A 27,700-nucleotide genomic window follows, 5' to 3' on the forward strand; every position below is an offset into this window, starting at 1 on the left:
GTGACTATATCAGCAAAAACTGAGCTCGGGCGGGCCACGGATGACCCTCCCGAGCTCTGTTTTCACTGACAGCGGGTTGCAGGAAGCTGTTGCAGCCCAAAAGAACAGCTCATGAGGGCCCTCCTGAGCTCCATTTCGCGGACAAAGAGTTGTAGGATGCCGTCGTAGCCGAAAACAAAGCTCAGGAGCTGATTTCCACTGGCAGAGTCACCACAGGTGCCCCCGACATGTTGAGCTGGCCACACCCACCCTGCCCCCCTGAGGTCAAATGCAATCCTGACGCAGCCCTCAATGACATCAAGTTTGACACCCGTGTCCTAGACTTTTTAGACATCTTTGACTTCACTGTATCCGAGTCTCTGGTGGAAGAAAAGTTATGGGTAGTCTTTGACTTACAACAGTCCATTTAGTGACCCTTTGAAGGTACAACAACACTGGAAAAAGTGACCTGTGACCATTTTTCACACGACCATTGCAGCGTTCTGCATGGTCACGTGATCAAAGTTCAGATGCTTGGTAACTTGGTAGAGCTGAGGTGGCGCAGTGGTTAGGGTGCAGTACTGCAGGCCACTTCAGCTGACTGTTATCTGCAGTTCAGTGGTTCTAATCTCACCGGCTCAAGGTTGACTCAGCCTTCCATCCTTCCGAGGTGGGTGAAATGAGGACCCAGACTGTGGGGGCGATATGCTGACTCTGTAAACCGCTTAGAGAGGGCTGAAAGCCCTATGAAGCGGTATATAAGTCTAACTGCTATTGCTATTGCTATATTTAGGATAGCTGAAGTGTCTCGGGCTCCTGTGACCCCTTTTTTGTGACCTTAAGACGAGAAAAGTCAGTGGGGAAGCCAGATTCACTTAACAACCATGTTACTAAAGTGATTCACATGACAGCTGTGTCAAGAAAGGTCCTAAAATGAGCCAACGTTCACTTAACAACTCTTTTGCTTAGCAACAGACATTTTGGGCTCAATTGTCATAAGTTGAAGACCACCAGTATTTAAACTTTTATTAATTTTTTCCCCTTGATATTTATGAGCCGAACCCTCTGTTTCTATTTCAGAAATTGCTTTCAATTTTAGCAATAGCAATAGCAGTTAGACTTATATACCGCTTCATAGGGCTTTCAGCCCTCTCTAAGCGGTTTACAGAGTCAGCATATCGGCCCCACAGTCTGGGTCCTCATTTCACCCACCTCGGAAGGATGGAAGGCTGAGTCAACCTTGAGCCGGTGTGATTTGAATCGCTGAACTGCAGATAACAGTCAGCTGGAGTGGCTGCAGTACAGCACTCTAACCACTGCGCCACCAATTTTCATTTGTATGCAGTTGAGTGAGAGAAGGGAGAGCATAAGTTTTAAAAATAAGTCCTTCCATTCAGGAAGCAATATCAGTGATAGAAAAGAGGGAGTTTATATGAGCTAATACAGTGCTTTAATTTTTTATCGCATGCAGATTACTCATTTTTTCTTGCTTTCTCAAAAGGTTTACCAAAAATGCAAGTGATTAGAAACTACACCGGGATTCCCCAGCCAGTTCCACCGGATGGTCCTCCATTAATCATCCAGATTGGAGACATCATTGAACTCATCAAAGGAGAGGCACACAGCTTATTTTGGCAGGTACAATTCCGTTGAATACTCAATTTGCTTTCTTTATCTGGTGCTTTCCAGTTGCTTTATTCTTCATGTATGCATGCAGTCTGTGCGAGACCTCCCGGGGGCACCCGAGCCCCCCGAAGCACCCCCACACTCTGGGACTCCGTTCACTTAATGACCTGTGATTCTTGCTTAACAACTGCAACTGGGAGTTTCAGGATTTCAGTGGTTGAGCAAAGTAGCCACATGACATCTCACATAATGATCACTTCATTCAGCGACTGACATTCCAGTTGTAATCATAATTCAAGGACTACCTATAAGGATCTTTACTTGTGCTTTTCTTAGGTTTTGCTTTCTATTCTCTACATTTAACCAAAATATTAAATTAGACCAGAGGTGGTATTCAGCAGGTTCTGACCAGTTCTGGTGAATCGGTAGTGGAAATTTTGAGTAGTTCAGAGAACCAGTAATTACCACCTCTGACTGGCCCTGCCCCCATCTGTTCTCTGCCTCCTGAGTCCCAGCTGATCACGAGGGAGTGGAGATTTTACAGTAACCTTCCTCTGCCACGCCCACCAACCCATGTCCCACCAAGCCATGCCTTGTCCACCAAGCCATGCCCACAGAACTGTTAGTAAAATTTGCTGAGATATAGTGCAGTCCACCAGAGTACTGAACCAATTGAAGCTTCTGGAATAGCAGAATACAAAGAGCACATTGATGTTGATTGATTTGATTGATTGATTTAATGAATTTATAGGCCGCCCAATCCCGAAGGACTCTGGGCATCTGTCAAACTGATGGCCCGCGGGCAGGATACATCACTTGCAGGCCACTCCATGTCTGCAAAGGCAAAAAATGTTGCGATATGTCACAATCCAGCCCATGACGCAATGGAGTTTGACACCCATTTAGTAGTCCATCTGGACATTCCTAGTATGCATGTGCCATGATTTGGATCTCATTTTACTTCAGGAAGATATGCAGCTGACATATTACCATAACTTATTAGACAGACTCCTGGATATTGCCTCAGTGGAAAACTTGAGAGAGATACTATCTTTTGCTTCAAGGAGCAACTTTTCTTAAGCAATATCTAAACTCTGCTTGAGAGACAGGAAAGCATCCTCTAAAAAATGGGCTTCCTGTTTCAAGATTTCCAGGCAATCAATCCAGTATAAAAAGCCACTGAGAAGATATGAAGGGTTCCACCACAAAACCGTGTTCGACTAAACCGCGCTCGACGAAACTGCGTAGCTGACGTCATCAACAGGGCGACAACAGCGCGGAGACAGAAGCACGCTGTAAACGCTAAACCTAAAATTAACCCCTAAACCTAACCCCCCTAAACCTAATCCTAAACCTAACCCTAAACCTAACCCTTAACCTAACCCTTAACCTAACCCTAACCCTAACCCTAACCCTTAACCTAACTCTAAACCTAACCCTAAAGCTAACCCTAAACCTAACCCTTACCTTAAGTTGAATTGGCTTGCTTTCAAAGCGCTATTTAAAGCGCCCTTCTTTCTCCGCGCTGGCTGTTGTCGCCCTGTTGATGACATCAGCGACGCGGTTTAATCGGGCGCGGCTTAGTCGAGCGCGGTTTTGACGGGTGACGGATATGAAGAATTGTACACTTTTGCTTCATCTCTAAAGAGTGATTGTCCAGATTATTTCAACCCTGTAGTTTATGTATAAGACAGCTTGGAAAAAAAGGAAGCAAAGGATTCTTGTAATGAAAAACTGTCACTGGATTAATTTCTTTGTGTATTTGCAGACGGATGGAAATTGGCCTATACAGCAATTGTCCATTTCTGGAGAATCTAAAGCAGACATCCCATAATCTCCTCTTTTAAATAGGGGAGACGTTTTGTTTTCCCGAGGGAGGATTGTTACTTTTTAAACTAAGTTACCTTTAATTATCTCCCAGCTGAAAGTTGTGACCCAGATTGAGTAAAAATCAAGAGGACTAATGATGAAATTTATCACTCCAAGTAATCTATCTGCATCCTCTGGCATCACATTCTGAAATTGATCCAGTCACTAATGATACAAGAGAAGCCAATGCAATCATTGTTACAAATGGGCTGTTAATCTTTAAAAGCCCGAGACATCCAGGAACACAACAGGATTGCAGTATTTTTCCTTGTTCAAGGATCTTCTAAGCTTGATGATATTGCTTGTAGGATTTCCATATCAGCAATGCTTTTTTCACTGGGTCCGGTGGTATTCAGCAGGTTCTGATCAGTTCTGGAGAACCAGTAGCCAGTAGAAATTTTGAGTAGTTTGGAGAACTGGTAAATACTACCTCTGACTGACCCCGCCCCCATCTATTCTCTGCTTCCTGAGTCCCAAATGATCGGGAGGGAATGGGGATTTGCAGTAACCTTCCCCTGGAATGGGGAGGGAATGGAGATTTTACAGTATCCTTCCCATGCGGTTCACCCACAAAACCGCGCTCGACTAAACCGCGTCGCTGACGTCATCAACAGGGCGACAACAGCGCGGAGACAGAAGCACGCTGTAAACCCTAAACCTAAAATTAACCCCTAAACCTAAACCTAACCCCCCTAAACCTAACCCTAAACCTAACCCTAAACCTAACCCTTAACCTAACCCTAAACCTAACCCTTAACCTAACCCTAAACCTAACCCTAATCCTTAACCTAACTCTAAACCTAATCCTAACCCTTAACCTAACCCTAAAGCTAACCCTAAAGCTAACCCTAAACTTAACCCTTACCTTAAGTTGAATCGGCTTGCTTTCAAAGCGCTATTTAAAGCGCCCTTCTTTCTCCGCGCTGGCTGTTGTCGCCCTGTTGATGACATCAGTGACGCGGTTTAATCGGGCGCGGTTTAGTCGAGCGCAGTTTTGATGGGACACTTCCCATGCCATGCCCACCAAGCCACGTCCACAGAACCAGTAGTAAAAAAATTTGAATCTCACCACTGGGCGACCTTGTATAGTGCTAGAAGTTTAAGGAGCAAAAGTCTCATTTGAGAGCTACAGGTGGGCATCTATCCAGCTGGTATGGATTGGCCATAAACTGATTTATTCATCCCTAACAGAGATTACTCAAAAAATAGACCCAAAGTAGATGTCAAACCAATGTAAATTTTATAATTTTATCCCTACAGTAAGAAAACCTTCAGAGTTTCTATATTAGCGATAAGTCATTCTACTCTAAGCAGGTATTGAACATGAATGAATTATTCATCAACATTTGGCAAATCATAATGTGCAAGTTTAAATTGCTCTGAATATAGATGGCATTTGTATATATTTTTTTTTTCTGTTGTCTCTCTGTAGGGTAGAAATTTAATGACCCAGGAGCTTGGTTACTTTCCAAGTGATGCAGTAAAACCTTGCCCATGTGTAAGTAGCACTATATAATTATGTTTGTCAGAATGATTGCTTTTACAAAAAGGGCTACAGCTAATTTGCCTGCTTCTTACTAAGTTTTTTTTTTTAATTAATTTTTCATGATGCAATAACTTATACTGTGTGTGGTGGTGTTGGGGGAGATTGAAAGCAGTCTTAATTTTATTTAAAAAGACAATTTTGTGTTGTTGGTTACTAGATTTCAAAGTAAAAGTTTGAAGGAAATCAGCTTAAAAATTGGTTTAACTGGTGAGGATTTAAGTAACAAAACTGTTCAATTTTCGAACACACACACACACACAGAGTTTGGTATAGTGGCATCAGGTTAGAAACCAGGAAATTGGGAGCTCTAGTCCTGCCTTAAGCACAAAGCTAACTGGGTGACTTTGGGCCAGTCACTTTCTCTCAGGCCTAGGAAGAAGGCAGTGGCAAGCTACTTATGAAAACCTTAAGAAGAAAAAATGCAACGACTTGTGCAGACAATCTTCAAGGATTGGACACACTTGAATGGAAGAATACACACATTGCATAGAGAGACAGAGAGAGACAGAGAGAGACAGAGAGAGACAGAGAGAGACAGAGAGAGACAGAGAGAGACAGAGAGAGACACAGAGACACAGAGAGAGAGAGACAGAGACAGAGGGACACAGAGAGAGACAGAGAGGGACAGAGACAGACAGACAGAGACAGAGACAGAGGCAGACAGAGACACAGAGAGAGACACAGACACACACACACACACACACACAAACAGAGACAGAGATAGAGACAGACAGACAGAGACAGACAGAGACAGAGAGACAGAGACAGAGACAGAGAGAGACACACACACAAGAGAGGGACAGACAGAGACGGAGAGAGACAGAGACAGAGACAGAGAGAGAGACAGAGTGAGACAGAGGGACAGAGAGAGGGACAGAGAGAGAGAGACAGACAGAGACAGACAGAGACACAGAGAGAGACAGAGACACAGAGACACACAGAGAGAGAGACAGAGAGATAGACACACAGAGAGGGACAGAGACAGAGAGAGACAGAGAGAAAAACAGAGACAGAGAGAGAGACAAATAGACAGAGAGACAGAGAGAGAGACAGAGAGAGACAGAGAGACAGAAAGAGTGAGAGACAGACAGACAGATAGTGACAGAGAGCGTCCTCATTTACCAACCATTCATTCTGTGATTGTAGGTTGTGAAGGTGTTGAATGCATGGTACTTACAACTGGTCCTTAAAGTTCCAGTTGTAACAACACTCCCGTAATTGTGATCTTGGTGCTTGACAACCAATGACTCTCTCACTGGCGACAGTCGAGCTGGGAGGAGTGCAACTCTAGCTGTTTTCTAGTCTTGTCCTACCATCCTATCTGGTCCCATCCAGTGGTGATCATTACATTTCTCCATCCTTCTCCTGCAATTTTCACAGGGGTCTCAAACGTATGACTCAACCCCTGCCCGTGTCTCTGTCACTAAGCATTATGGTGCATCTCCGATTGGATTTTTCTTTCAGACTGGAATCAAATCTCCTAATGTCCTTTCTTCCATTTAGCCTCTTATTCCTTGATTGTCTCCATGCTTTCCAACTCACTGAAATCTCTCTGTCATCCTTGTTTAGACATTATTTTCATAGCTACCAATCTTTTCTTCCTAACATTCTCCTTTTTTCACTTACCACAAACGATTCATTATTCCCCATTATACAATCCTGCTGCAACATATAGAAACTAAAATTAATACTGTCTAAATTAATGAACTCCATATTTAATTCAGGTGTAATCATACTTTGAGGTACAGAGACATTATATATAAACTAGTGAAATTATTTTTGCAAGGGCGAAGTTTAGTTGTAAAACTTGCAAGAACCCAAGTATGAATAAATATCAGTTCCTAGTATATTAGAAGCGTGGGGTTACTAAAAAGATAAATTGATGTTTTACCACTGTTCTCTTACAAGTGAAGTCCATTTTGACAAATGATAACATTTGGGAGATTCTGAAACATCCATCAAATCTTCAAGGCACCATCACTTTTTACTATTATTATTAAGTAACAACACTTACATCTAATCCATAGGGAAGTGCCCAGAAACTGCACAAAATACATACATCAGAAGGCACAAACAATAAATATTAAATGAAAAATGGATGAGAGCCTAGAATATCTACAGCATGGTGCGTTCTGAGATAATACTGATAGGCATTTTTCTGACAGTGGTTTGAAATATGTGCCAAGAAGACATTTTCATATTGTATGAAAATGGCTCATATTTACTAGCTTTCATTCTGTTTTTTATTGTTGTTAATAAGCATATGAAGTCTGTTATTGCTCATTTTCGCACAAGGCTTTTGTCGGTAGATGAATCCTAAGTTAAAAATGATTTCACGTGCTTGTGCTGTGGCCTGATCAAAATATTTTTTATTTATTTATTATTTTATTCACTTTTTTCCACATTTTTGAACCGCCTCGTTCTCTCTCTCTCTATATATGTTACACTATATCTTCCCTAATGCTTAACAAGGGAAAGGGCATGAATAAAATCAATTGGGATTATGAGTTGTAGCCATAACAATTGGTGCCTGATGGGGCCTGTGTGGTGGAGAGCAGGTGGCAAGATGGGAAAGAGTTGTGGAAGATGGAAGTGAAGATTCTTTCTTTTCAATTCCAACACCAGTCATTGTCAACCTCTGCTTCGCTGCTGCTTTTCGGCTGCCATTGAAACGGGGAGGGGGGGGGCATGGTATTTGGGCAGGGAATCATTCTGTACTGGAGGACTGTTTAATTAGGGAGTTATTCTCACCATCTCTTTGCACATGCGGAAGGAAGGGAGTTTCCCACCAAGGCCAACTGTCCAGCATTCCATCCTGATGATGATTTTTGAAGATGTCTCCCACCTGTCAGTTGGGTGAAATATGATTGAACTATGGACTGGGGTACCAAGGGGGAGGGGGATTGAGTCTTGTATTGATATCTATTGCTTTCGTGCCTTTTTATTCAGATTCAGCTTTGCTTCGCTTCTTTTCATTTGTCATTAAGTGTAAAAGTACACTTAATTCTGAAATATGGACTTGAGTGGTTTCTTTCTTGGTTATTAAATGAAGGGGCAGTGACAGTCATTCTACAACAGCTGGTTCTGTTCCGTTTCCCAAAAAGCCTTAAGAGTTTGGCCTTGCGTCCTGTTCAAATGCTTAGCCCCATCGAAGCACTTCTCAGGAGCCATACACAAAGGCTTCTTGAACATACGTAACTCCCACGCCGTGTCTGGAGGCAAGAGCTTCTCAGATGTAGGGATCACCCTCCTTGGTGGGCAACTAACTGCCAAGTTGCAGCAAGAATAATGCAGAAAATATTCGCTCTCTGCTGTCATCTGATGATCATGCAGCGCTGTTGGAAGCCCTATTTGTGTATATTCTCTTTTCTTTCAATTCTATTATGGGAACTGACCCTACAGATCTCCTGCTATTTTCAATGAGCTAAGTTACAGGTTCCAAAACTTTTCATTGGGATTGCCTGTAGTTCCTTTTAATGCACTCACTTTCCTGCTTGGAATCTATTTCTTTTTAGCGTTGCGCTACGGAATACAGAAACCCAGAGATAGCAAAATCACCGTTACGAAATTGAGCACATCTGCAGCGTTGCTGCAGCTGTCCCATGTGAGGCACAGTTGATGTTATCCGCACTGATTATATACCTCTGCGTAGGTTTTGCAGTTGTCGGATGACTTGCTTACCGGTTAAGGGTGTGCAAGGAGTTTTGAATTTGAAACACCCCATTTTGAGTGCAAAAACCTGTCTTTCAAGTGTGAATCGGATTATTCTAAGCATTTGGAGAAGTGTCTCGAGTTCAAAATGGCTGTCTTGAGCTGTGAAATTCTTGTTTCAAGGTTCAGGGCTCAGAACAGCTGCTTTCACAATTGGAACATTTTTTTCCCCTCCCCTGCTTGGAAGGTGGGAATTCAGTTAAAAACATTTTGAACATCTTTAGGTACGAGCAAGTTGTAATAGGAAAGGGAAATAGGCTAAAAATATGCTCTGGAAATAGAGCTAGCTGATAGGGACAGTAAATCTTCTCTCCTAGCAGGAAAAAAGAATTGCCTGAGACTGAAAATATGAATATTTGTATTATATAGATAGCAATAAATAGCTGCAATAATAAGACGTTTCCCGTTAAATTTACCCGGTTAAAACTAGCAGTGCAGAGCTAGGGAAGGAGGACATTTTAGCGCTCAAGGGTGCTACCTGAAATCAGTATGATGAGATTGGCAAATATAAATTTGGGTATAGCTATGATGTAAGTTTACCATTACCCACATGATTTTTTTAATTCAGTCAAATAATGGTTAAGTCCAGGAGGCATTACAAGTAGTCCTTGACTTATGACCACAATTTTATTTTGGTTACTAACCAGGAAAACAATTTTTTGAGGAAAAACTAGTCACATTTAACTATCCATATGGCATAGAGGTTGACTACAATAAAACAACGTATGCAATTATATAACAATACAAGTAAGATTGTAAGTTTCCATTTAAGAATTTTAAAAACATAGTAAGGCATGATACAATTTAATGTAAGGTAGTTAAATTATTGTCCGGAATAACAGAATAGTAAAATTACCATCCTAAAGTATAGAACTAAAATCCCTGGGAAAATTGCAATTAATATTACATTATGTCTAGTGCAATGCAATGATGTTAGATAAAAAGATAAATCTTTGAAAATAAGAGGATAATTGAAGTACTAATAAAATATTGATTTGTTCAATGAAATAATAATACACAGTGTAATTGTTTAATAACTAGCCTTGATAGAGTTCAAGTGTGCTCAATCTGAAGTGGATTGTACTTTTTTAGTTCATCTCTTTGAAATGTAAAATCTAGTTGATGAACTTTTTATGCACACACAGTACATATTTAGACTGAGAATAGGCATTAAAAAGGGTGAATGACTGCTTTTGAAAACAGCAACCGTATTTTTCTTGCTCTTTTGTTCTCTGGATATGTGGAAAATATATTTTTGATTATTCCTGCTTTGCTTGATTCTGTCTGTAACACTATAGAATGAAAAATCAGTATATCTGAACAGAAAACAGTAAACAGGTGATCCAATATTTGGTGGGTCAACTTTATAACAAATTTGTTATAAAATCTTGCTCTTTTGCTTGGATACTTAATTTACTTTGGTGCAAATTCTAATATATGGGCTTTTGATGGTGAATTTAATTACCAAATTTAAGTAAGAAAACTCCGGATATTAACTGATATAACTAGGATAGCATCATGTCACCTAAACATAATTTTTTTAAAACTTGATTGTAGAAACTAAAATATTGAACAACAGTGCCATAAATAATGCAAAGTTGATATCTGTTTGAATATAAGTAGCTTGGATTGATAGTTGGGCTGTCTGAATGCTGAGCTTGGCTCATTTGGTGGCAAACGTTTCATCACCATTCAAGGAGACATCATCAGTGCACTTTGAAGTGTGATCATCCGTCAGATCTGCCAGATAAAAATATATATTTTATGTGATGCAAATTAGCGGAGATGTTGTTTGTTCCGCTATTTGTGAGTTATGATCTGAGTTTGGACTCTTTGATTGGCTGCCATGCTTGCAGCTCAGACCAACAGCCCATAATGCAAAGTGGCTAATTTAATCATTTTTTGAAAATGGGTAAAAATCATTGATGGTATTTTATTTCATTGATTTCTTTTGCAATTCATTTTATTACATTTAATTGTATTTTGTTTTAACCTGTTTATCTTATTTTAGGTCCCTAAGCCAGTAGACTATTCTTCTCAGCCATGGTAGGTAGCTATAAATTGTTACGTTTTTATTTTGGGTAGAGTTGGGAATTCGAATAAATAGCTTGAGAGAAAAAATGATATTAATAAAAATCTAATTTGTTGTGGCTTAACCTTTCTGATCTTCTATGGAATGCGTCTTTTTGTAATATAAGCAAAAAATAATTGAGTGTATATACTGCATAACTGTATTTTTGCATGGATAAACCTGACTTGCAACCAATTTTGTATCTCTGGGAAATGTTATAATGTAAGAAGCTCTGGCTACACTTTCAAAGCCAACCAACTTTGCATTTGAATAAGTTTCCACCCAGTCACGATCTCTATCCTCCCAAATTCAAGTCCAGCCATTCTCTAGAATAGGCCTTTCATAGAGATGTCCTTGATACCAGTTTCTAATTGATGAGAGCAAGAAACAATCACATACAATTGGACCTATACATACAATTTGCACTATTTTCCTAGGAAATTTGTTCCTGGCTATCCCCAAGTTTCCAAGTTTCCAAGTTTAATACAATTTGTATGCCGCCCACTCCCATCGGGACTCTGGGCGGCTCACAGCAAGACAAAGAAACAATTAAAATTTAAGAATAGAAAATACAATATTAAAATTCCACATCATCCATTCCATCTAAGCGGGGCTGGATATCAATCAACAGCCCCAGGCCTGCCGGAACAGCCAGGTCTTGACGGCTTTACGGAAGGCCGGGAGAGTGGGAAGGGTCCGGATCTCTACGGGTAGATCGTTCCACAGGGCCGGTGCAGCAACAGAGAAGGCCCTCCCCCGGGGAGTCGCCAGCCGGCATTGTCCGGTCGACGGCACCCGGAGGAGGCCCAACCTGTGCGATCTTGTTGGTCGTTGGGAGGTAAGTGGCAGGAGGCGGTCTCTCAGGTAGCCAGGTCCTAAACCATGTAGGGCTTTAAAAGTAACGACTAGCACCTTGAAGCGCGACCGGAGACCATGAATTACATGATTTTTTTGAGAGCTTCAATATGGCCGATCATGGTGATGAGAATACAATATGGATACTATATGATGCATGCCAACCAGTGGTGGGTTCCTACCGGTTCGGTGGAACTGGTAGTGGTTTGGCGGCCGGGTCGCTGGAACCAGCAGTGACCCAGGCCAGCCATACCCCCAAACTGTTTTTCCCCCCCAAATCTTGTTTTTCGCTTCTGCGTATGTGCAGAACATTTTTCTTTCACTGCGCATGTGCGTGCAGCGTGCATCAAGCAAACCAGTAGTAGTGCCTGCCAGAACCGACTCCTGATGCCAACAGATAATGTAGTATTTTGTCAAGCTCTGTTGACATCTCCTGTGCTTTCCAGATGCAGGGTTCATTAGAGCCAAGGTGGCGCAGTGGTTAAATGCAACACTGCAGGCTACTTCAGCTGACTGCAGTTCTGCAGTTCGGCTGCTCAAATCTCACCAGCTCAGGGTTGACTCAGCCTTCCATCCTTCTGAGGTGGGTAAAATGAGAACCCAGATTGTTGTTGGGGGCAATATGCTGACTCTGTAAAACCGCTTAGAGAGGGCTGAAAGCCCTATGAAGCGGTATATAAGTCTAACTGCTATTGCTATTGCTATTATGCTCCCAAAGACTTAAGTTGAATTGAATTAATTTAATAAATACATTAAATTTTTGAGTGAGAGATAATTCTGGTACACTGGTGTCACTGATTTTGGTACACTGATTAAAAACATAAAACTAGAAAATTATTCATTCTTCTCATAGGAGACTGATAGGAAGAAGATTCAATAAGAACCTCACAAGCCATTAATCAGTTACCATCTTTTATTTTTCTCTTAAGTCACAGTGATGTGCCTTGAGGAGTTTAAGGTACACTAAGGTTTTGTTTATACAAAAAAATACAGCAATATAACATTTCAATTCTACCTATATCAGAGTACTGTTCTAATCATGGAAACCAAGTACCAGTGTTTTCAAACTGGTAAAAAAGAAGAAGAATTTCTATGCCCGGATTATCTTCTGTGACTCTCACAGAACTTCTTTATTTTGCAATTGGTTGGATGTATCTGCAGGTCACGAAGTATAGATAGTGGTGGTGACTGTACTGCTGAGAATGCCATAGTGGGAGATAGATAATTATTTTTGCTTATGAGATACCCATTCTGTTCTGGGCATATCCGCCCCATGATTATTGCATATGATTCTCTGCCACCAATCTTGGCCTAATCGAAGGATTATGTTTGAGTTTGGAGCAGCAAAATAAAATACAGAAAATAATAGTAAAATAAAACTCACTTTGTTTCAGGTACGCCGGCAAAATGGAACGATTACAAGCAGAAGCAGAACTTATTAACCGGGTAAACAGCACTTACTTAGTGCGGTATAGGACTAAAGAATCAGGAGAATATGCCATTAGCATTAAGTAAGTGAATTATGTGTTTCTTTATATTGTTCATGCAATTGATGGGTCAATATTGAATATGGATTTTTTAAAAATAAGGTTACGCTAGTTACATTTCATTTGTTAAAAAAATATTATAAAAACCTTGATGGGTTTGAAAAGTAGTTTTGGCTTGCCTGCCCTGTCGAAACTCTTTGAAAATTATCCCTAACCACTATTATTCTACTATTCAGTCCCATCCCCCTGGAAACAGGCAATTGATCACAAGCTGGGCTCTTATAGCAATAGCAGTTAGACTTATATACCGCTTCATAGGGCTTTCAGTCCTCTCTAAGCGGTTTACAGAGTCAGCATATTGCCCCCAACAACAATATGGGTCCTCATTTTATCCACCTCGTAAGGATGGAAGGCTGAGTCAACCCTTAGTCGGTGAGATTTGAACAGCCGAACTGCAGTACTGCAGTCAGCTGAAGTAGCCTGCAGTGCTGCATTTAACCACTGCGCCACCTCGGCTCTCACCATTATTCTTAATGTCCCTAGGCTTTGAGCAAGCAAAGCAAGTTGTAATTAATAGAATGAGGGACATGGAGTTCCAAGAAGAACTAAATAGGTTGCCTTTCCACAGTAGGGACAGAATCAAACAGGGTGTGTGGGAATCGGCAAGATATCTAAATGACCTGATCTCCCCAAAACAAAGAATAGCTTTCTTCAGAGCCAGGTTTAACATTCTTCCTTCCGCACTCCTCCAGGGCAGGTATAAGAGAACATCTATGGCAGAACGGGTTTGTATATGTGGTAAAGGAGAAGTGGAAGATAATTCACATGTTCTATTACACTGCGAGCTATACAGAGCTTGTAGGTCTGCACATATTCTGCCCTTATTAGAGAGATTTCCAGGGAGGGCAGACCATTTTTATCTAGGCTTCCTCCTCCAGGACACTAAAGGAGCCGAGGTGGCGCAGTGGTTAGAGTGCAGTACTGCAGGCCACTTCAGCTGACTGCTATCTGCAGTTCAGCGGTTCAAATCGCACCGGCTCAAGGTTGACTCAGCCTTCCATCCTTCCGAGGTGAGTGAAAATGAGGACCCAGACTGTGGGGGCGATATGCTGACTTTGTAAACCGCTTAGAGAGGGCTGAAAGCCCTATGAAGCGGTATATAAGTCTAACTGCTCTTGGTAACTAACTGCTAACCCGGTTACCACGTATGCAATGGCAAAGTTCTGTGCTGTTGTAATGTTCATAAGAAAAAAAAAATTGGCTACAGAACTATAGTACCATCTTGTACCAATTATCTGGACATACCTTTAACAATCTCTGGACCATTATGTTATTATCCACTTTTAATGTCAATACTTTTTAATTATATCTTAATGTTAGTTTCTTTTTAATATAGTGTAAAAACTAATGTGTATTGCTGGTCTTTGACTGTAATAAAGATTTTACTTACTTACTTACCTACTATTCAGTGATTCTGAAGTTTTTGCTGCTCTACCTCCCCTTCAACAAAGCCTTGACTCCTGGCAGCTACATGGAGCAAACTGAAGTTTTCTTGATAGCATTTTTGGAAGGTAGCGTTTTTGCTTCTTCCTACAGCTATGAGAAAGTCACCGGAGTGTAGTCACCAAATGTGTTTCTGTGCAGGACTAGAATACATTTTTTTTAAGCCCCAATGCCTTAACCACCATACCAAACTGGCTCTTTGCAATCTTACAATGATGCTTAAGGAGGAGCAAAGTCACACAAGTTCTTACACCAAACTTGTCAATTTTTGAAACGACTTCAGCTGAAGCTGTTCCTTTGGTTTCGTTTCTCCGTTGCCACTCTTGGGGGGATTGGGGAGTCAGAAGGTAATAGCAATAGCAATAGCAGTAGACTTATATACCGCTTCATAGGCCTTTCAGCCCTCTCTAAGCGGTTTACAGAGTCAGCATATCACCCCCAACAACAATCTGGGTCCTCATTTTACCCACCTCGGAAGGATGGAAGGCTGAGTCAACCCTGAGCCGGTGAGATTTGAACCGCTGACCTGCTGATCTAGCAGTAGCCTGCAGTGCTGCATTTAACCACTGCGCCACCTTGGCTCATCAGAAGGTATTCTGATGGCAGTGCCTTAACCTGCTACACTAAACATCGACCAAATTCAGTGTGGGAACCAAGATCATGGCAACGACAATCGGCTGAGACAGAGGGGGAAGCTGCTACTGGACTGATAGGTTAATGTTAAAGAGGTTAACATATAGGTTAAAGAGCCGAGGTGGTGTAGTGGTTAGGGTGCAGTACTGCAGGCCACTTCAGCTGACTGCTATCTGCAGTTCAGCGGTTCAAATCTCACCGGCTCAGGGTTGACTCAGCCTTCCATCCTTCCGAGGTGGATAAAATGAGAACCCAGACTGTGGGGGCGATATGCTGACTCTGTAAACCGCTTAGAGAGGGCTGAAAGCCCTATGAAGCGGTAGATAAGTCTAACTGCTATTGCTATTGCTATGTGATCTAGGATCCCTGAGCGGGGTGGAAAGTTTCTATTCTTTTAACTACTCTAAAATGCAGGAATTACTTAGAGCTAGCTTCACCTTTCTAAGTGCCGATATGTATTCAATAAATAGTTTTTTGAGGCTGACTGAAGCCTCAGAGTTCTGGTTCGATAGGGTTCATTACTCAGAACCATGACAAAACCTTTCAGTGGCCGTGTTTGGGGGTTAGGGATTAGGGGTTAGGGACTCCTAGTCCAGCAATCCTCTAATGCATAGCATTCTAAGCAAAGACAACTTTGTCTTGCATGGAATCAGCTTTGTTCTCTCTTTTCAGGATCCAGTTTTTATTGCCTTCTGCAAGTAAACTTTTCAGCTGGGATGGCGCAGTAATGGTTCTGTGACTTGGAACACAAAGATTTTATGATAGCTAGTAAAGAGTGATTTAAAGGCCTATTTGCATTTTAACTAGAAATTTTTCGGAATTGATCAAGCTATCAACCGAAGCCAAACAGAATTTTTCCCTTGAATCGAGTGGGAGCAAGGATATCATACCGAAGGAATAATAATATTTTTTTTTGAAAAGCTGTTGCTATCTTTGTCAATATGAATTTGAATGCAATCAACCTGGTGGGATTCAATAATTAGATATCGCTGGGAGGCTTTTTCTTAAATCTGGATGTAGGCGGGTGTGTTAAACTGGACCCTAATAAATGTCTTTTGTTAATTAGGTGTCAGCAGTGTATTGGCATGGATATGTGTTTTGTCTTAAGAATTTATTCATGGAGAGTTTGGGCATGCTGTCAAGTAATTATTGATTTTTCCAGATTGAAAACACATTTATATTCATAAGTTATTCATTGCCCATAGGTACAATAATGAAGTGAAGCACATCAAGATTTTCACAAGAGAAAGCTTTTTTCACATTGCAGAAAATAGGAAATTTAGAAGTTTAATGGTAAGTATAAGTTTTTATTTTGTTTTCCTGTTTCCAAAAATACTTTAATTGGTCATTACCTTATTAAATGTTTAATGTTGGCATATATAGTGTGATGTTACTAGTATAAGACCTGTGCTGGTGCAGTGGTTAGAGTGCAGTATTGCAGGCTAACTCTGCTCATATTGCCAGGAGTTCGATTGAATTGAATTGAATTTAATAAATTTATAGGCCGCCCAATCCTGAAGGATTCCGGGCGGCTTACAGAAATAAACTTCAAAAAAAATAAAAAAATAAAAACAGAGGAAACAATTTAAAAACCACATCATACATCCACTCTGGTCGGGGCTGGACCTCAGTCATGAGGTCAACAGCCCCAGGCCTGCCGGAAAAGCCAGGTTTTGATAGCCTTTCGGAAGGCCATGAGAGTGGGTAGGGTCCGGATCTCTGTGGGTAGTTCATTCCATAGGGCTGGAGCATCTACAGAGAAGGCCCTCCCCCGGGGAGCCGCCAGCCGACATTGTCTGGCTGACGGCACCTGGAGAAGGCCCACCCTGTGCGATCTTATCGGCTATTGGGAGGTATGCGGCAGAAGACGGTCTCGCAGATATCCGGGTCCTAGGCCATGTAGGGCTTTAAAGGTAATAACCAACACCTTGAATCGCGTTCGGAGACCGATAGGGAGCAAGTGCAGCTCGCAGAGGATAGGTGTAACATGGGTGTATCTCGATCCCCTCAGTACTGACTGACTGAAGGTTGACTCCATCGTCCATCCTTCCAAGGTTGGTAAAATGAGAACCCAGATTGATGGGGCCAATAGGCTGATTCTGTAAACCGCTTAGAGACAGCTGTAAAATACTGAAGTGATATATGTGGTATAAGCCAGGGGTGGGTTCCGGCTTCTTTTATTGCCGGTTTGCTCAGGGACATGCTTCAGGTGCTCACACGCTTGATGCGTGCTATGTGTGCATGCACAGAAGTAAAAAAAAAATGCTTACTGGATAGAACCAAGTTCGGGCACGTGTCTGGCTGAGTTACTATCTACTTGGCCGAACTGATCCAAACCGGTAGGAACACACCTCTGGTATAAGTGCTTTTGCTATTGATATCTAGTTTGATAGATTTGTCAAGAAAGAAAGAAAGAAAGAAAGAAAGAAAGAAAGAAAGAAAGAAAGAAGGAAGGAAGGAAGGAAGGAAGGAAGGAAGGAAGGAAGGAAGGAAGGAAGGAAGGAAGGAAGGAAGGAAGGAAAGAAAGAAAAGAAAGAAAAGGCAAATAAAACTAAACAGTTCTTATTATTATTCATGGCAAATGCTTTGAGAGTTGAGGCTTTCAGTGAACTAATTAGTTTTTAAAACATATTAACAACAATTGCACTCACTGTCATTGGAAATAGGTGATTAATAGATGAACCTATCTCCCAACATCTGTAAAGTTGTCAAAAACAACCCCAACAAAACTCTGATGAGCCATACATATGAAAAGGGCAATTTTATTAGTGTTTGAAAGTGTAAAGTATCATGACTTAGCATGTGTTAAACAGATTCCTATTCATTTGGCTTATTTATATTAAAATTGTAAGACAGAGCATTCTGATAGAGATACTGTATATTTTGCTTGTGGTTTTGCAGTAATGAAGATCGTGATAACTTCCATGCTAAGAAGGAAATACACATTATTCCCATTTTATTTTTATTTAGTAGTATTTGAAATGGAAACTCAAAAATAAGAAGTGTGAATCCTGTATGCTTTTGGTTTACTGGAAGATTAGCAGTAACTTTTTGAAGTAGTCCTAAGCCAGAACTATCATTCAAGAAAGGTCTAATTATACAATGTTTATATTTCTTAAATAATATTTTTATGTCAACTGATTTAATCTCAACTTGGCCTACCCAACTGATTATAGCTTCAGAACTTAAACATTACCGATTAGCATAACTATATTGAATGAATTGGTGATGAGTAGGATTATCTTATATTTTCACTTTGAAAAGAGATTGCTGTGGTTTGAAACAGTAAAATAAATGAGTTGCTTTTCCCGGAGTCCTACGGGATTGGGCAGCATATAAATGTTATTAAACTTACAAACTGCTTTGATATTTTTGCGTATTTCTTAATCTCTTTGTTGGTCAGTATAGATTTCTTTAGATAACTATCATTTGGAGTTTGGGGGGGGGGGAGAGGAACAGCTGTACCAGAAACATGCTCAACTTAAATAATTTCAGAGGTTTTGTGAAATATATGTCTTGCATTATTATTAGATCCTTCCGCTATAGTGTTGGTATTCCCCTATTGTCATTTATATGATCATTTATTCTGAGTTAATTTCATTGTACCAAGATCTACTGATTCCAAATGAATTAGAATGTTAGAAGAGTTAGCATTTGTACAGTTATTTGTAAAACAATTCATTGTTTAAAAAGTGCCAGACTTGCATTATCGTTGCAGAAAGACTAAGCAAATGCTAAATATGTTTTACAAATCTGACCTGTACATGCTTACTCGGAAAAAAGGTCTTGCTAGAGATCAATGGAATTTATTTCCACGTATATACAAAATGTAAACGGCCATTGAAATGAAGAAGAATTAAAATAAGCCCAGAACGTAACACTTTCCTAAATCCTGTGGATAGGCTACTGTTTTGAGTAAGCATAATCTTTTTACATATTTCTATTCACTTATTTAATTAATTTGTACACACTATAACTTCCAGTGATTTTAATTTTTACTAAATGGGGGGGGGGGATCCCAACACACAGACCTGCCGTCAGAAGTGTGAGGAACACAGAGGAGCCTGCCGCCGTCGGGAGCTCAACGGAGCTCCTCTCAGGGTTCTGGTCTGTATATCTTATAAGATCTATAGATATCTCCCCTTTCTGGCAGAAAGGGGCAGGGAGAAGGTCAGTCGTTAGGATCTCTTTGTAATTCATAGCCTTTTTTTTGCTGTGAATGGAGAAGAGGTTCAACATTAGCTGAGCTTTTACTCCAGCCAGTTCTCCGCAGCTGCTTTTTTTGCAGCCCTAGGCAGATTGCCCCCCCCCCCCCCAGGACAAAGCTAAGCTATTTAAAAATTAATCCGGGCGGGGACCATTCCTGAGGAATTTCTTCTATTACTATCTAAAATACCAGCTTCAACTTTGCAAAAGGCTCCCTTTTCTAGCTGCGTCACAAGATGGCGATCTTATAGCTTTTGTGTTTGATGTGACGTACTTAGTCAGCCCTACTCTCCTGAAGGCTTCTCCGTATTAACTGTTAAAAGATTAACTGAGGGGAGCAGAGACTTTGATTCTTGGCTAGCCTGATTGCTTGTCTTTTATTTTTATTCTGGAATGGCTCCCAAATCTAAGCAGAAGCGCTTCCTTAATAACATATCTCAAAAAACTGCTATGAAGCCGCTACCCTTGCCTCCTACGTCCTCCACTGGAGATTTGTTAACACAAGAATTTCTTCTCAAAACGCTTAATAATTTCAGACAGGAAATTAATCAACTGATATCGGATTTATATGATCAATTTGATGCTAAAATTGCTCAAGCAAAGGAGGATATGATCGGAGTAATGACAGTCATGACAGATTATATCACTGAAACGGAGGATAAATTGGAACTTTTGGAAGAAACTAACTTTAATTTGACATCCAAAATTCAAACGTTACAACAGGAAATTGAAAATGCTCAAAAACAACTTGTCATGATAAATTATAATAAGACTGCCTTCGCAATAAGAGTTAGAGGACTGCGTGAAAACGAACAGGAGAATTTGAAACAGATCTTCTTTGAGGCTCTTAGCCGCTCGGTGGGAAGTCCGGGACTTAACTTTGATTGGCAGATTCAAAAAATTTACCGCCAGAATTCGTGGGTAGCAAAACAGCGACAGCTTCCGAGGGACATAATTATATACTTTACCACAAGGGAATCCAGAAATGTGATAATACAGAAGCTTTACAACAAGAGGTTGAGAATTGATGGACAGGACTTGATTGTTTTTAAAGAGATACCATCTCAAATATTAAGAGCAAGGAGAGATTACATTTTCTTAACTGAAGAACTCAGAAATTCTCAGATTCCATACAAATGGGAAGTCCCAGCTGGCATTACAGTTACATTTGGCAATCAAAAACACCGCATTAATTCTGTCTGTGAAGCCCGAGAATTTTATTACAAGACCCTGAAGGCGGGACTTCCTGATTCATCCGGACCTGGAGAGAGACAAGGAGAAGGAGAAGACAAGCAGCGAGACATGTGGCTACAAGGCGGAGGGTGTTGCTTTTCTCTTCCGGAAGGGCAGAAGAGTAAAGAATAAAGACTTAGCGATGTTCTTAAAACTTTATGATTTCTGCCTGGGATAAAATGGAAAAGTTGTATATCGATGATGAGACATGGAGACTGAAAGAAGCATTGCTGATTGTGGACACATATTGTATATAAGATTTGTTTGAACTCTAACTCAAATTGCGCATGAATTATTTTCCTAGGCGAGGAGAGCGGAGATCGCGATCTTTTTGAGTTGTGGTCTGGGACGAACGGAGTTGGGAGGCGCGTGGGAGAGGGAAGGGTAGCGAAAGCTTAACTAGACTACTTGGGGCTAGAATGCAAGCTGATGTTTGTATCAGTTGCTATTTCGATATAAGGTTAAGAAAGATTAGTCAGAGAGTCTCCAGGAAGGTGGAGTAAATATGTGAGGAGCAATGGACGCGGATAAAATATATATGTGGATATGGATAAAGGCAGGGTGGAAGGTAAAAAATTTACATGTGGATGTGGGTAAGGATAGAATGGGAGGTGTTGGAAATGAAAAATGAAAGAAGTACTTGAGTTTAATGGTTTTATAGAAAGGTTTGGATATTCGGATAAAAAAGAGATAAATTAAAGGTCTGAATAGATAGATAAAGCAATGAGACTTTTAGTTGGGGAATCCTAATTGATTAACTTACCTGGCTCTAACACAGTTTGAAACCCTGCAAGTAGTAAAATAACCGAAATTTGGAATGAGCTACATTGTTTAAGATTTACAGATGATGGGAAGCTGTGTTAATGTAGTGGATTTATTGATCTTTCTTGTTTTTCTTTTTTTTTTTCTGTGTGTGTTTTTTTCTTTTCTATTTTTTACTATTCCCTTTTTTTTGTTTTTTCTTTTACTTTTTTAACTTTAAAGTTAGCTGGCTTTATTATACTCAAGTGCTTGTTAAAGAACTATGCCGGGTATGGGACCTGGGAAGCCGTAAGGGGGTTAGGGAGGGGGGATTATAGGGGGGAGGGGGGAGGGTGGAATTACAGTTTCAATTATTAGAACAATAAGAATTCACTTGTATACTGCGGCTCGTTTTTCTTTTTTTTCTTTTTCTCTTTTATTTTCTAAAAAATAAACTGAATAGATTAATTGTAGGGATACACCAAAGTGAGGAGAAGAGGGAAAGAAGAGGGAGAAGTAAAGAGGGAGAGAGAGGGGAATGTAAGGAGGGTGAGATGGAGGGAGGGGGAGATGTCTGAGGGGGAAGGGAAGTAGAAGAGGGGAATGCTGGAGGGGAGAAATGAAAGTTGGAGGGGGAGAAGAAAGGGTGTATGGGGGATTGAAGTGTCATGTTGGGGTTTTTTTTTTATGGTGGATTTTTTCCCTTTTTTTTTGTTATTTGTTACGCACAGTATATAAGTGATTGTATAAAATGAAAATGAAAATGAAATAAAGAATTATTAAAAAAAAAAAGAAGTGTGAGGAACACAGACCAGAAAATGAGGCCATTCCAGAATGCAAAACCGCTGTTTGAAAAATTGCCACAATATTTATATCAGCCTATTCTATTACATTTTTTATCAGCTTCCATCTTCCAAGATAATTTATTTTATTTTCCTTTATGGTAATCCTGCAGGCTAGCTTAGGCCAAGAGGCGTTGATTCCCTTTAGTAAGCTTCGTAGCTGAGGAAAAAAAAATCTCAGTATTTTGCAGGTTTGAAGTTTTATACCGAGCTACGGAGTCAAATACTTTCAAAAGGTAATTTAGGATTATGATTATTATGTAGTCCCAGTAAACTATAACAAACCCATCTGTTTCAAAGAGAAGACATCTGGATCAAATTTTCTTCTGTGTGCCGAAGCCTTGAGCCATGTGCATTATAATTCAGACAACACATTGGACCCTCTGTGCATGTTCTGATACAGATGTAACCCTTGAAAGTACATTGTATATATTTTCAAAAGCGTCACGATCTTGATACCCGTGCCATCTGATGAAATGCAAAGAATGTCTTCTCACAGGCCATTGAGTTGGAAAACCACAGCTTCTGTTTACCAGGACAATGCCAGGGGCATGACATTATCTGATAGCTGTGGTGCGGCTACAATCTTTCAGCGAAGGATTTCTGCTATTTAAAAGCAAACAAACAGAGAGAAGCGATAGGGGCTGGTTCAGAGACATCTGACATATCCATCGAGAAATATTTGCAAGGCCATTATTTGCGTAGACTGTTATATGAGACGTGCAGTCCTTTGACAAGGAAAACCTGTTCCTTTTATCACTGAAATTTACTCTCAGGTTACTGTATCAGAAAACAGGTTTCAAACACTGCTATCGCTTCGTCTGTCGAGAAATTGTATCAACCTGAGCTTTTGCACCATTTACTCTCCCGGTATTTTTCCGGCTGATTGCAGAAAATATACCTTGCAGTAAGAAATATACTGTTGCACATATAGCAATAAAGGGAAAACATGAACATAAACATTATGTTAGGAAAGGGCTGTGACCTTTCCACATAGAGATGGGATCAGCGATAGCAGGAGATTTATCACGCCTTTAAAGAGCCATATATTTCATGTATTCACATGTAATAGAGGACCAGCACTTCGAAACTAGAAGCAATAAATGCCACCAAGCCAAACCTAATATATTGAAACCCATTGATCCCAAGGACCAGGTACTTGAATGCCTGCCATTTGAAATTCATGAAATCTAAATGTTTTGGATTTGATGCAGCCGTGACAATTAATCACTTGCGTATTTGCCAGGGATAACGTTCCCCCCCCTTTGAATCAATTTTTTAATATAAATGGAGAGGTCTAGATTAGCCACAGGTTTATACATTTTCATTAAGCCATTAGCATGTAAGGGACTAAAAAATGATTAGAAATAAGCTTGCCAGGTCCGTTTTGAATGTTTTTTGAGAGTTGCTGGTAAGCATCTGTCTTCTCCAAGTTCTTTCCCATTTTCTTAGGTACTGATTGTGCTATCTGCAGGTTTGTTGAAAACAATAATCAAGAATAGGAGAGGAACAAGAACCTAAGTGAAATGTTTCAATCTGTTGGCAGTTATTGCTTCTTATTCACACTTTCATTCTATCAGCCATTGATTTAAGCCTGGAGGACTTCAACTCCCAGAATTCCCCAGCCAGCTAGGGAATTCTGGGAGTTGATGTCCTCCAGGCTTATAGTTGCCAAAGTTGGAGATCCCGGATTAAAGCATACTTCTTTTCAAAATACATATTTCTAGTAATCTTTTCTACCACAATAGTTTATAATACAGTTTGATTGTCCTTTTAAGAGAAATGAGCTATATTAGTTGAGATTATTATTATTATTATACAATTGTATCACAGCGGCCAGTTGTTTTGCCAGATTTGGCATTGGTTACTAGCCGGGCCCCACCCAGAGGCCTAGGACGTCATAACGTATTTTCGTAATATGCGTGCAGATCCAAGCAAATGCTTTTTGCATTTGACTGATGGTGATTTTGTCAATTTTTAACTGTTTTAAATGTAATTCCAGTGCTTTTGGAATAGCACCCAGTGTGCCAATTACCACTGGAATTACCACTGCTGGTTTGTGCCATAGTCGTTGAATTTCGATTTTTAAGTCCTGGTATCTTGCGATTTTTTCATGTTCCTTCTCAGATTATTGTTGCAAATGCAAGCACGCCGACAAAACCACACCCACAAAACCGCGATTAGGGTTAAGGTTAGGTTTAGGGTTATTATGTTGTTTTCGCGTTGTTTGTTGATGGCACACTTTTGTCGGCGCGCATTTGTCGGCATGCTTTTGTGGCCGCAGTTTCGACATCATGGTTTTCTCACCACAGTTTTGTTGGCGCGCTTTTGTCGGGCACGCATTTGTCGGTGAACCGTTCAAAACATTTAGAGCAGTGATGGCTAACCTTTTTGGTGCTGAGTACTGAAAACGTGCATGGGCACACCCATAATGCAATGTGCATGTCCCCCCATGTGCCCCACCCCTGTGCATGCATGTGGGACCCCTTGCATGCTCCTCACCTTCCCGTGCATGTGAGCATGACCCCACATAAGCGCATACAACCCACACATGTGTGACCCACCACCTGCACATGTGCGGGAGGGACCCAAAAATCAGCTGGGTGGCTGGAGGCGTGCGCGCATGCGCTGCAGAACTGAGCTGGGGCAATGACTTGCGTGTCCTCAGCGAGGGCTCTGCGTGCCACCATTGGCACGTGTGCCATAGGTTCGCCATCACGGATTTAGAGTATGAATTTTTTTTTGCCAAATACTCTTTTCAAAGCAGAGTGGGGGATTCTGAGCATAACAGAAGCACCTCAAGCCTGAACTTGTGAAATTCTGAAACTTCAACACGTTAATCTGAAGTAGGGCCATTTCCAAAATGCTCAAAATGCCCCCTACTCACACTTGCAGTCTCATAATAGAGATGGGACATTTTGTGGAATTCATTTGCTTAAATTTTTGGGGGTGTTCTTTCTACCAAATTATACACTTCCTGCAGTTTAATCCCTGCTTCATGATGGAAGATGTCTTTTATTTATCTATCTATCTATCTATCTATCTATCTATCTATCTATCTATCTATCTATCTATCTATCTATCTATCTATCTATCAGACTTATATACCGCTTCATAGGGCTTTCAGCCCTCTCTAAGCGGTTTACAGATTTTTTTTAGCAAATTGAGTCAGCAACGTGCCCCCACAGTCTGGGTCCTCATTTCACCCACCTCGGAAGGATGGAAGACTGAGTCAACCTTGAGCCGGTGAGATTTGAACCACTGAACTGCAGATCACAGTCAGCTGAAGTGGCCTCCAGTACTGCACCCTAACCACTGCACCACCTCGGCTCTATTTTGATGTTGATTGCAAACATTGTCAGATATCTGTGCAATAAACATTCTAGAGAAATAATTATTAATGCCTGTCTAAATATTTGTATTCTGGAAGGAACTCGTGGAATATTACAAACACCAGTCTCTCAAAGAGGGCTTCCGAAGTTTGGATACGACTCTTCAGTACCCCTACAAGGAATGTGAAAATACACAGGATCAGAGGAGCCACAGAGCAAGTAGCAATTGTAAGCATTTCCATTTGTTGTTGTTTTCATTATGCAGAAATGAAATTCAGTCGAAAGCATCTTCCATTTTGCATTTTTGACATATAACCTATTAATATGATAATGCATTTAGCCAGACTTTTCTGCAGCTAAGCAGAATCAGCATCTGCTGACAGGTTTATGAACAGGTCCAGTTAGACTTCCTGACTGCCTTCTCCTTAAATCAAATTGCTGCTCAAACATCTATTAAAAATGTAAGTGAGCAATTGATTTGTAAACAGGCATTTTGCATTGGCTAAGCTGCTTTTGGCTACATGAATTAATAAACATGTAATTCAAATTTGGCATTTGACATTTAAATGAATTATTCTTGTTGTTTAAAACTACCATCTTACAATGCCGAGTTTTTCTAAAGAAGCTGAAGGTCAGAATGATTTCTTCTACAATTCTGCTTGCTGTTGTTCCTAAATAAGACTTACTTTAGAGTAATCAAATTGGGGTTGGACAGAGGCAAATATATTTCCATCTATATGTGTTTATGTTTTATTACAAAAAGAGTATGGGTTAGTCCTCAGCTTATGACCACAATTGAGTGCAAAATTTCTGTTGTTAAATGAAACATTTGTTAAGTTTTGCCCCATTTTATGGCCTTTTTTTGCCACAGTTGTTAAGTGAATCACTGCATTTGATGTTACTACTATAGCCTTTTTTTCTCATTGTACATCATGTTTACAACGAAATTGGTTAACCAAATCTTACTTCTAATCATTTTTTAGTTCCTTACATGCTAATAGCTTAATGAAAATATGGCTAATATAGGCCTCTCCATTTATATTAAAAATTGATTCAAAGGAAAAAAAAAGTTAACCCTGGCAAATATGCAATACTAACCCGGTTATTAAGTGAATCTGGATATCCCATTGACTTTGCTTGTCAGAAGGTCTAAAAAAAAGTGATCACATAACCCTGGGACGCTGCAACAGTCATAAATATGAACCAGTTGCCAAGCATCTGAATTTTGATCACATGATTATGGGCAGGGGTGGGTTCCTGCCAGTTCTAAGCTCTTCTATAGAAGAGGTTCCTCAAATCTACAGTGCCGCTTAGAATCGGTTCCAGCTCCCTCCCACCGCCCATCATCAAGATGACGAGTGAGAGGAAGAATTCTGGGAGTTGAAGTCCACAAGTCTTAAGGCTGTCAAGTTTGAACACCTCTGGGTTTTTTTTCTAAAGGGTTAGGGGTGCAAGGGTCTTGTAACTTGACAGCTTTAAGACTTGCATACTTCAATGCCAGAGTTCCTGAGCCAACATGACTGGAAGAGGAATTCTGGGAGTTGAAGTCCACAAGTCTTAAAGCTGCCAAGTTTGAACACCTCTGGGTTTTTTTTTTCTAAAGGGTTAGGGGTGCAAGGGTCTTGAAACTTGACAGCTTTAAGACTTGCACACTTCAATGCCAGAGTTCCTGAGCCAACATGACTGGAGGAGGAATTCTGGGAGTTGAAGTCCACAAGTCTTAAAGCTGTCAGGTTTGAACACCCCTGGGTTTTTTTCTAAAGGGTTAGGGGTGCAAGGGTCTTGTAACTTGACAGCTTTAAGACTTGCGTGCTTCAAATGCCAGAGTTCCTGAGCCAACATTTTGGTTGCTAAGCAAGAGCGTTGTTAAGTGAGTTTCACCACATTTTACAAATTGGCCACACCCACCCAGTCACATGGCTGGCAAGCCACTCCCATCCGGTCACATGGTCGGCAAGCCACTCCCACAAAGCAGGGCATACCTACAGAAGAGGTTCTAAAAAAAATTTGAAACCCACCACTGATTGTGGGGATGCTGCGAAGGTCGTAACTCTGAAAAATAGTCA

At 40.6% G+C, this 27,700-nt stretch overlaps 1 protein-coding gene across 1 annotated transcript in view; it reads left to right on the top strand.

Annotated features, from left to right (window-relative positions):
- VAV3 (vav guanine nucleotide exchange factor 3) overlaps positions 1-27,700 on the top strand; it is a 193,061-nt gene that overhangs the window by 148,811 nt on the left and 16,550 nt on the right. Inside the window, exons 20-25 of the mRNA XM_032218068.1 lie at positions 1,481-1,617; positions 4,907-4,972; positions 10,743-10,777; positions 13,052-13,168; positions 16,486-16,573; positions 25,733-25,862. Coding sequence (XP_032073959.1) covers positions 1,481-1,617; positions 4,907-4,972; positions 10,743-10,777; positions 13,052-13,168; positions 16,486-16,573; positions 25,733-25,862 — 573 coding nt within the window. The remainder of the gene's footprint in view (positions 1-1,480; positions 1,618-4,906; positions 4,973-10,742; positions 10,778-13,051; positions 13,169-16,485; positions 16,574-25,732; positions 25,863-27,700) is intronic.

The sequence above is a fragment of the Thamnophis elegans genome, chromosome 5 (assembly GCF_009769535.1).
Source record: "Thamnophis elegans isolate rThaEle1 chromosome 5, rThaEle1.pri, whole genome shotgun sequence".
Classification (NCBI taxonomy): domain Eukaryota; kingdom Metazoa; phylum Chordata; class Lepidosauria; order Squamata; family Colubridae; genus Thamnophis; species Thamnophis elegans.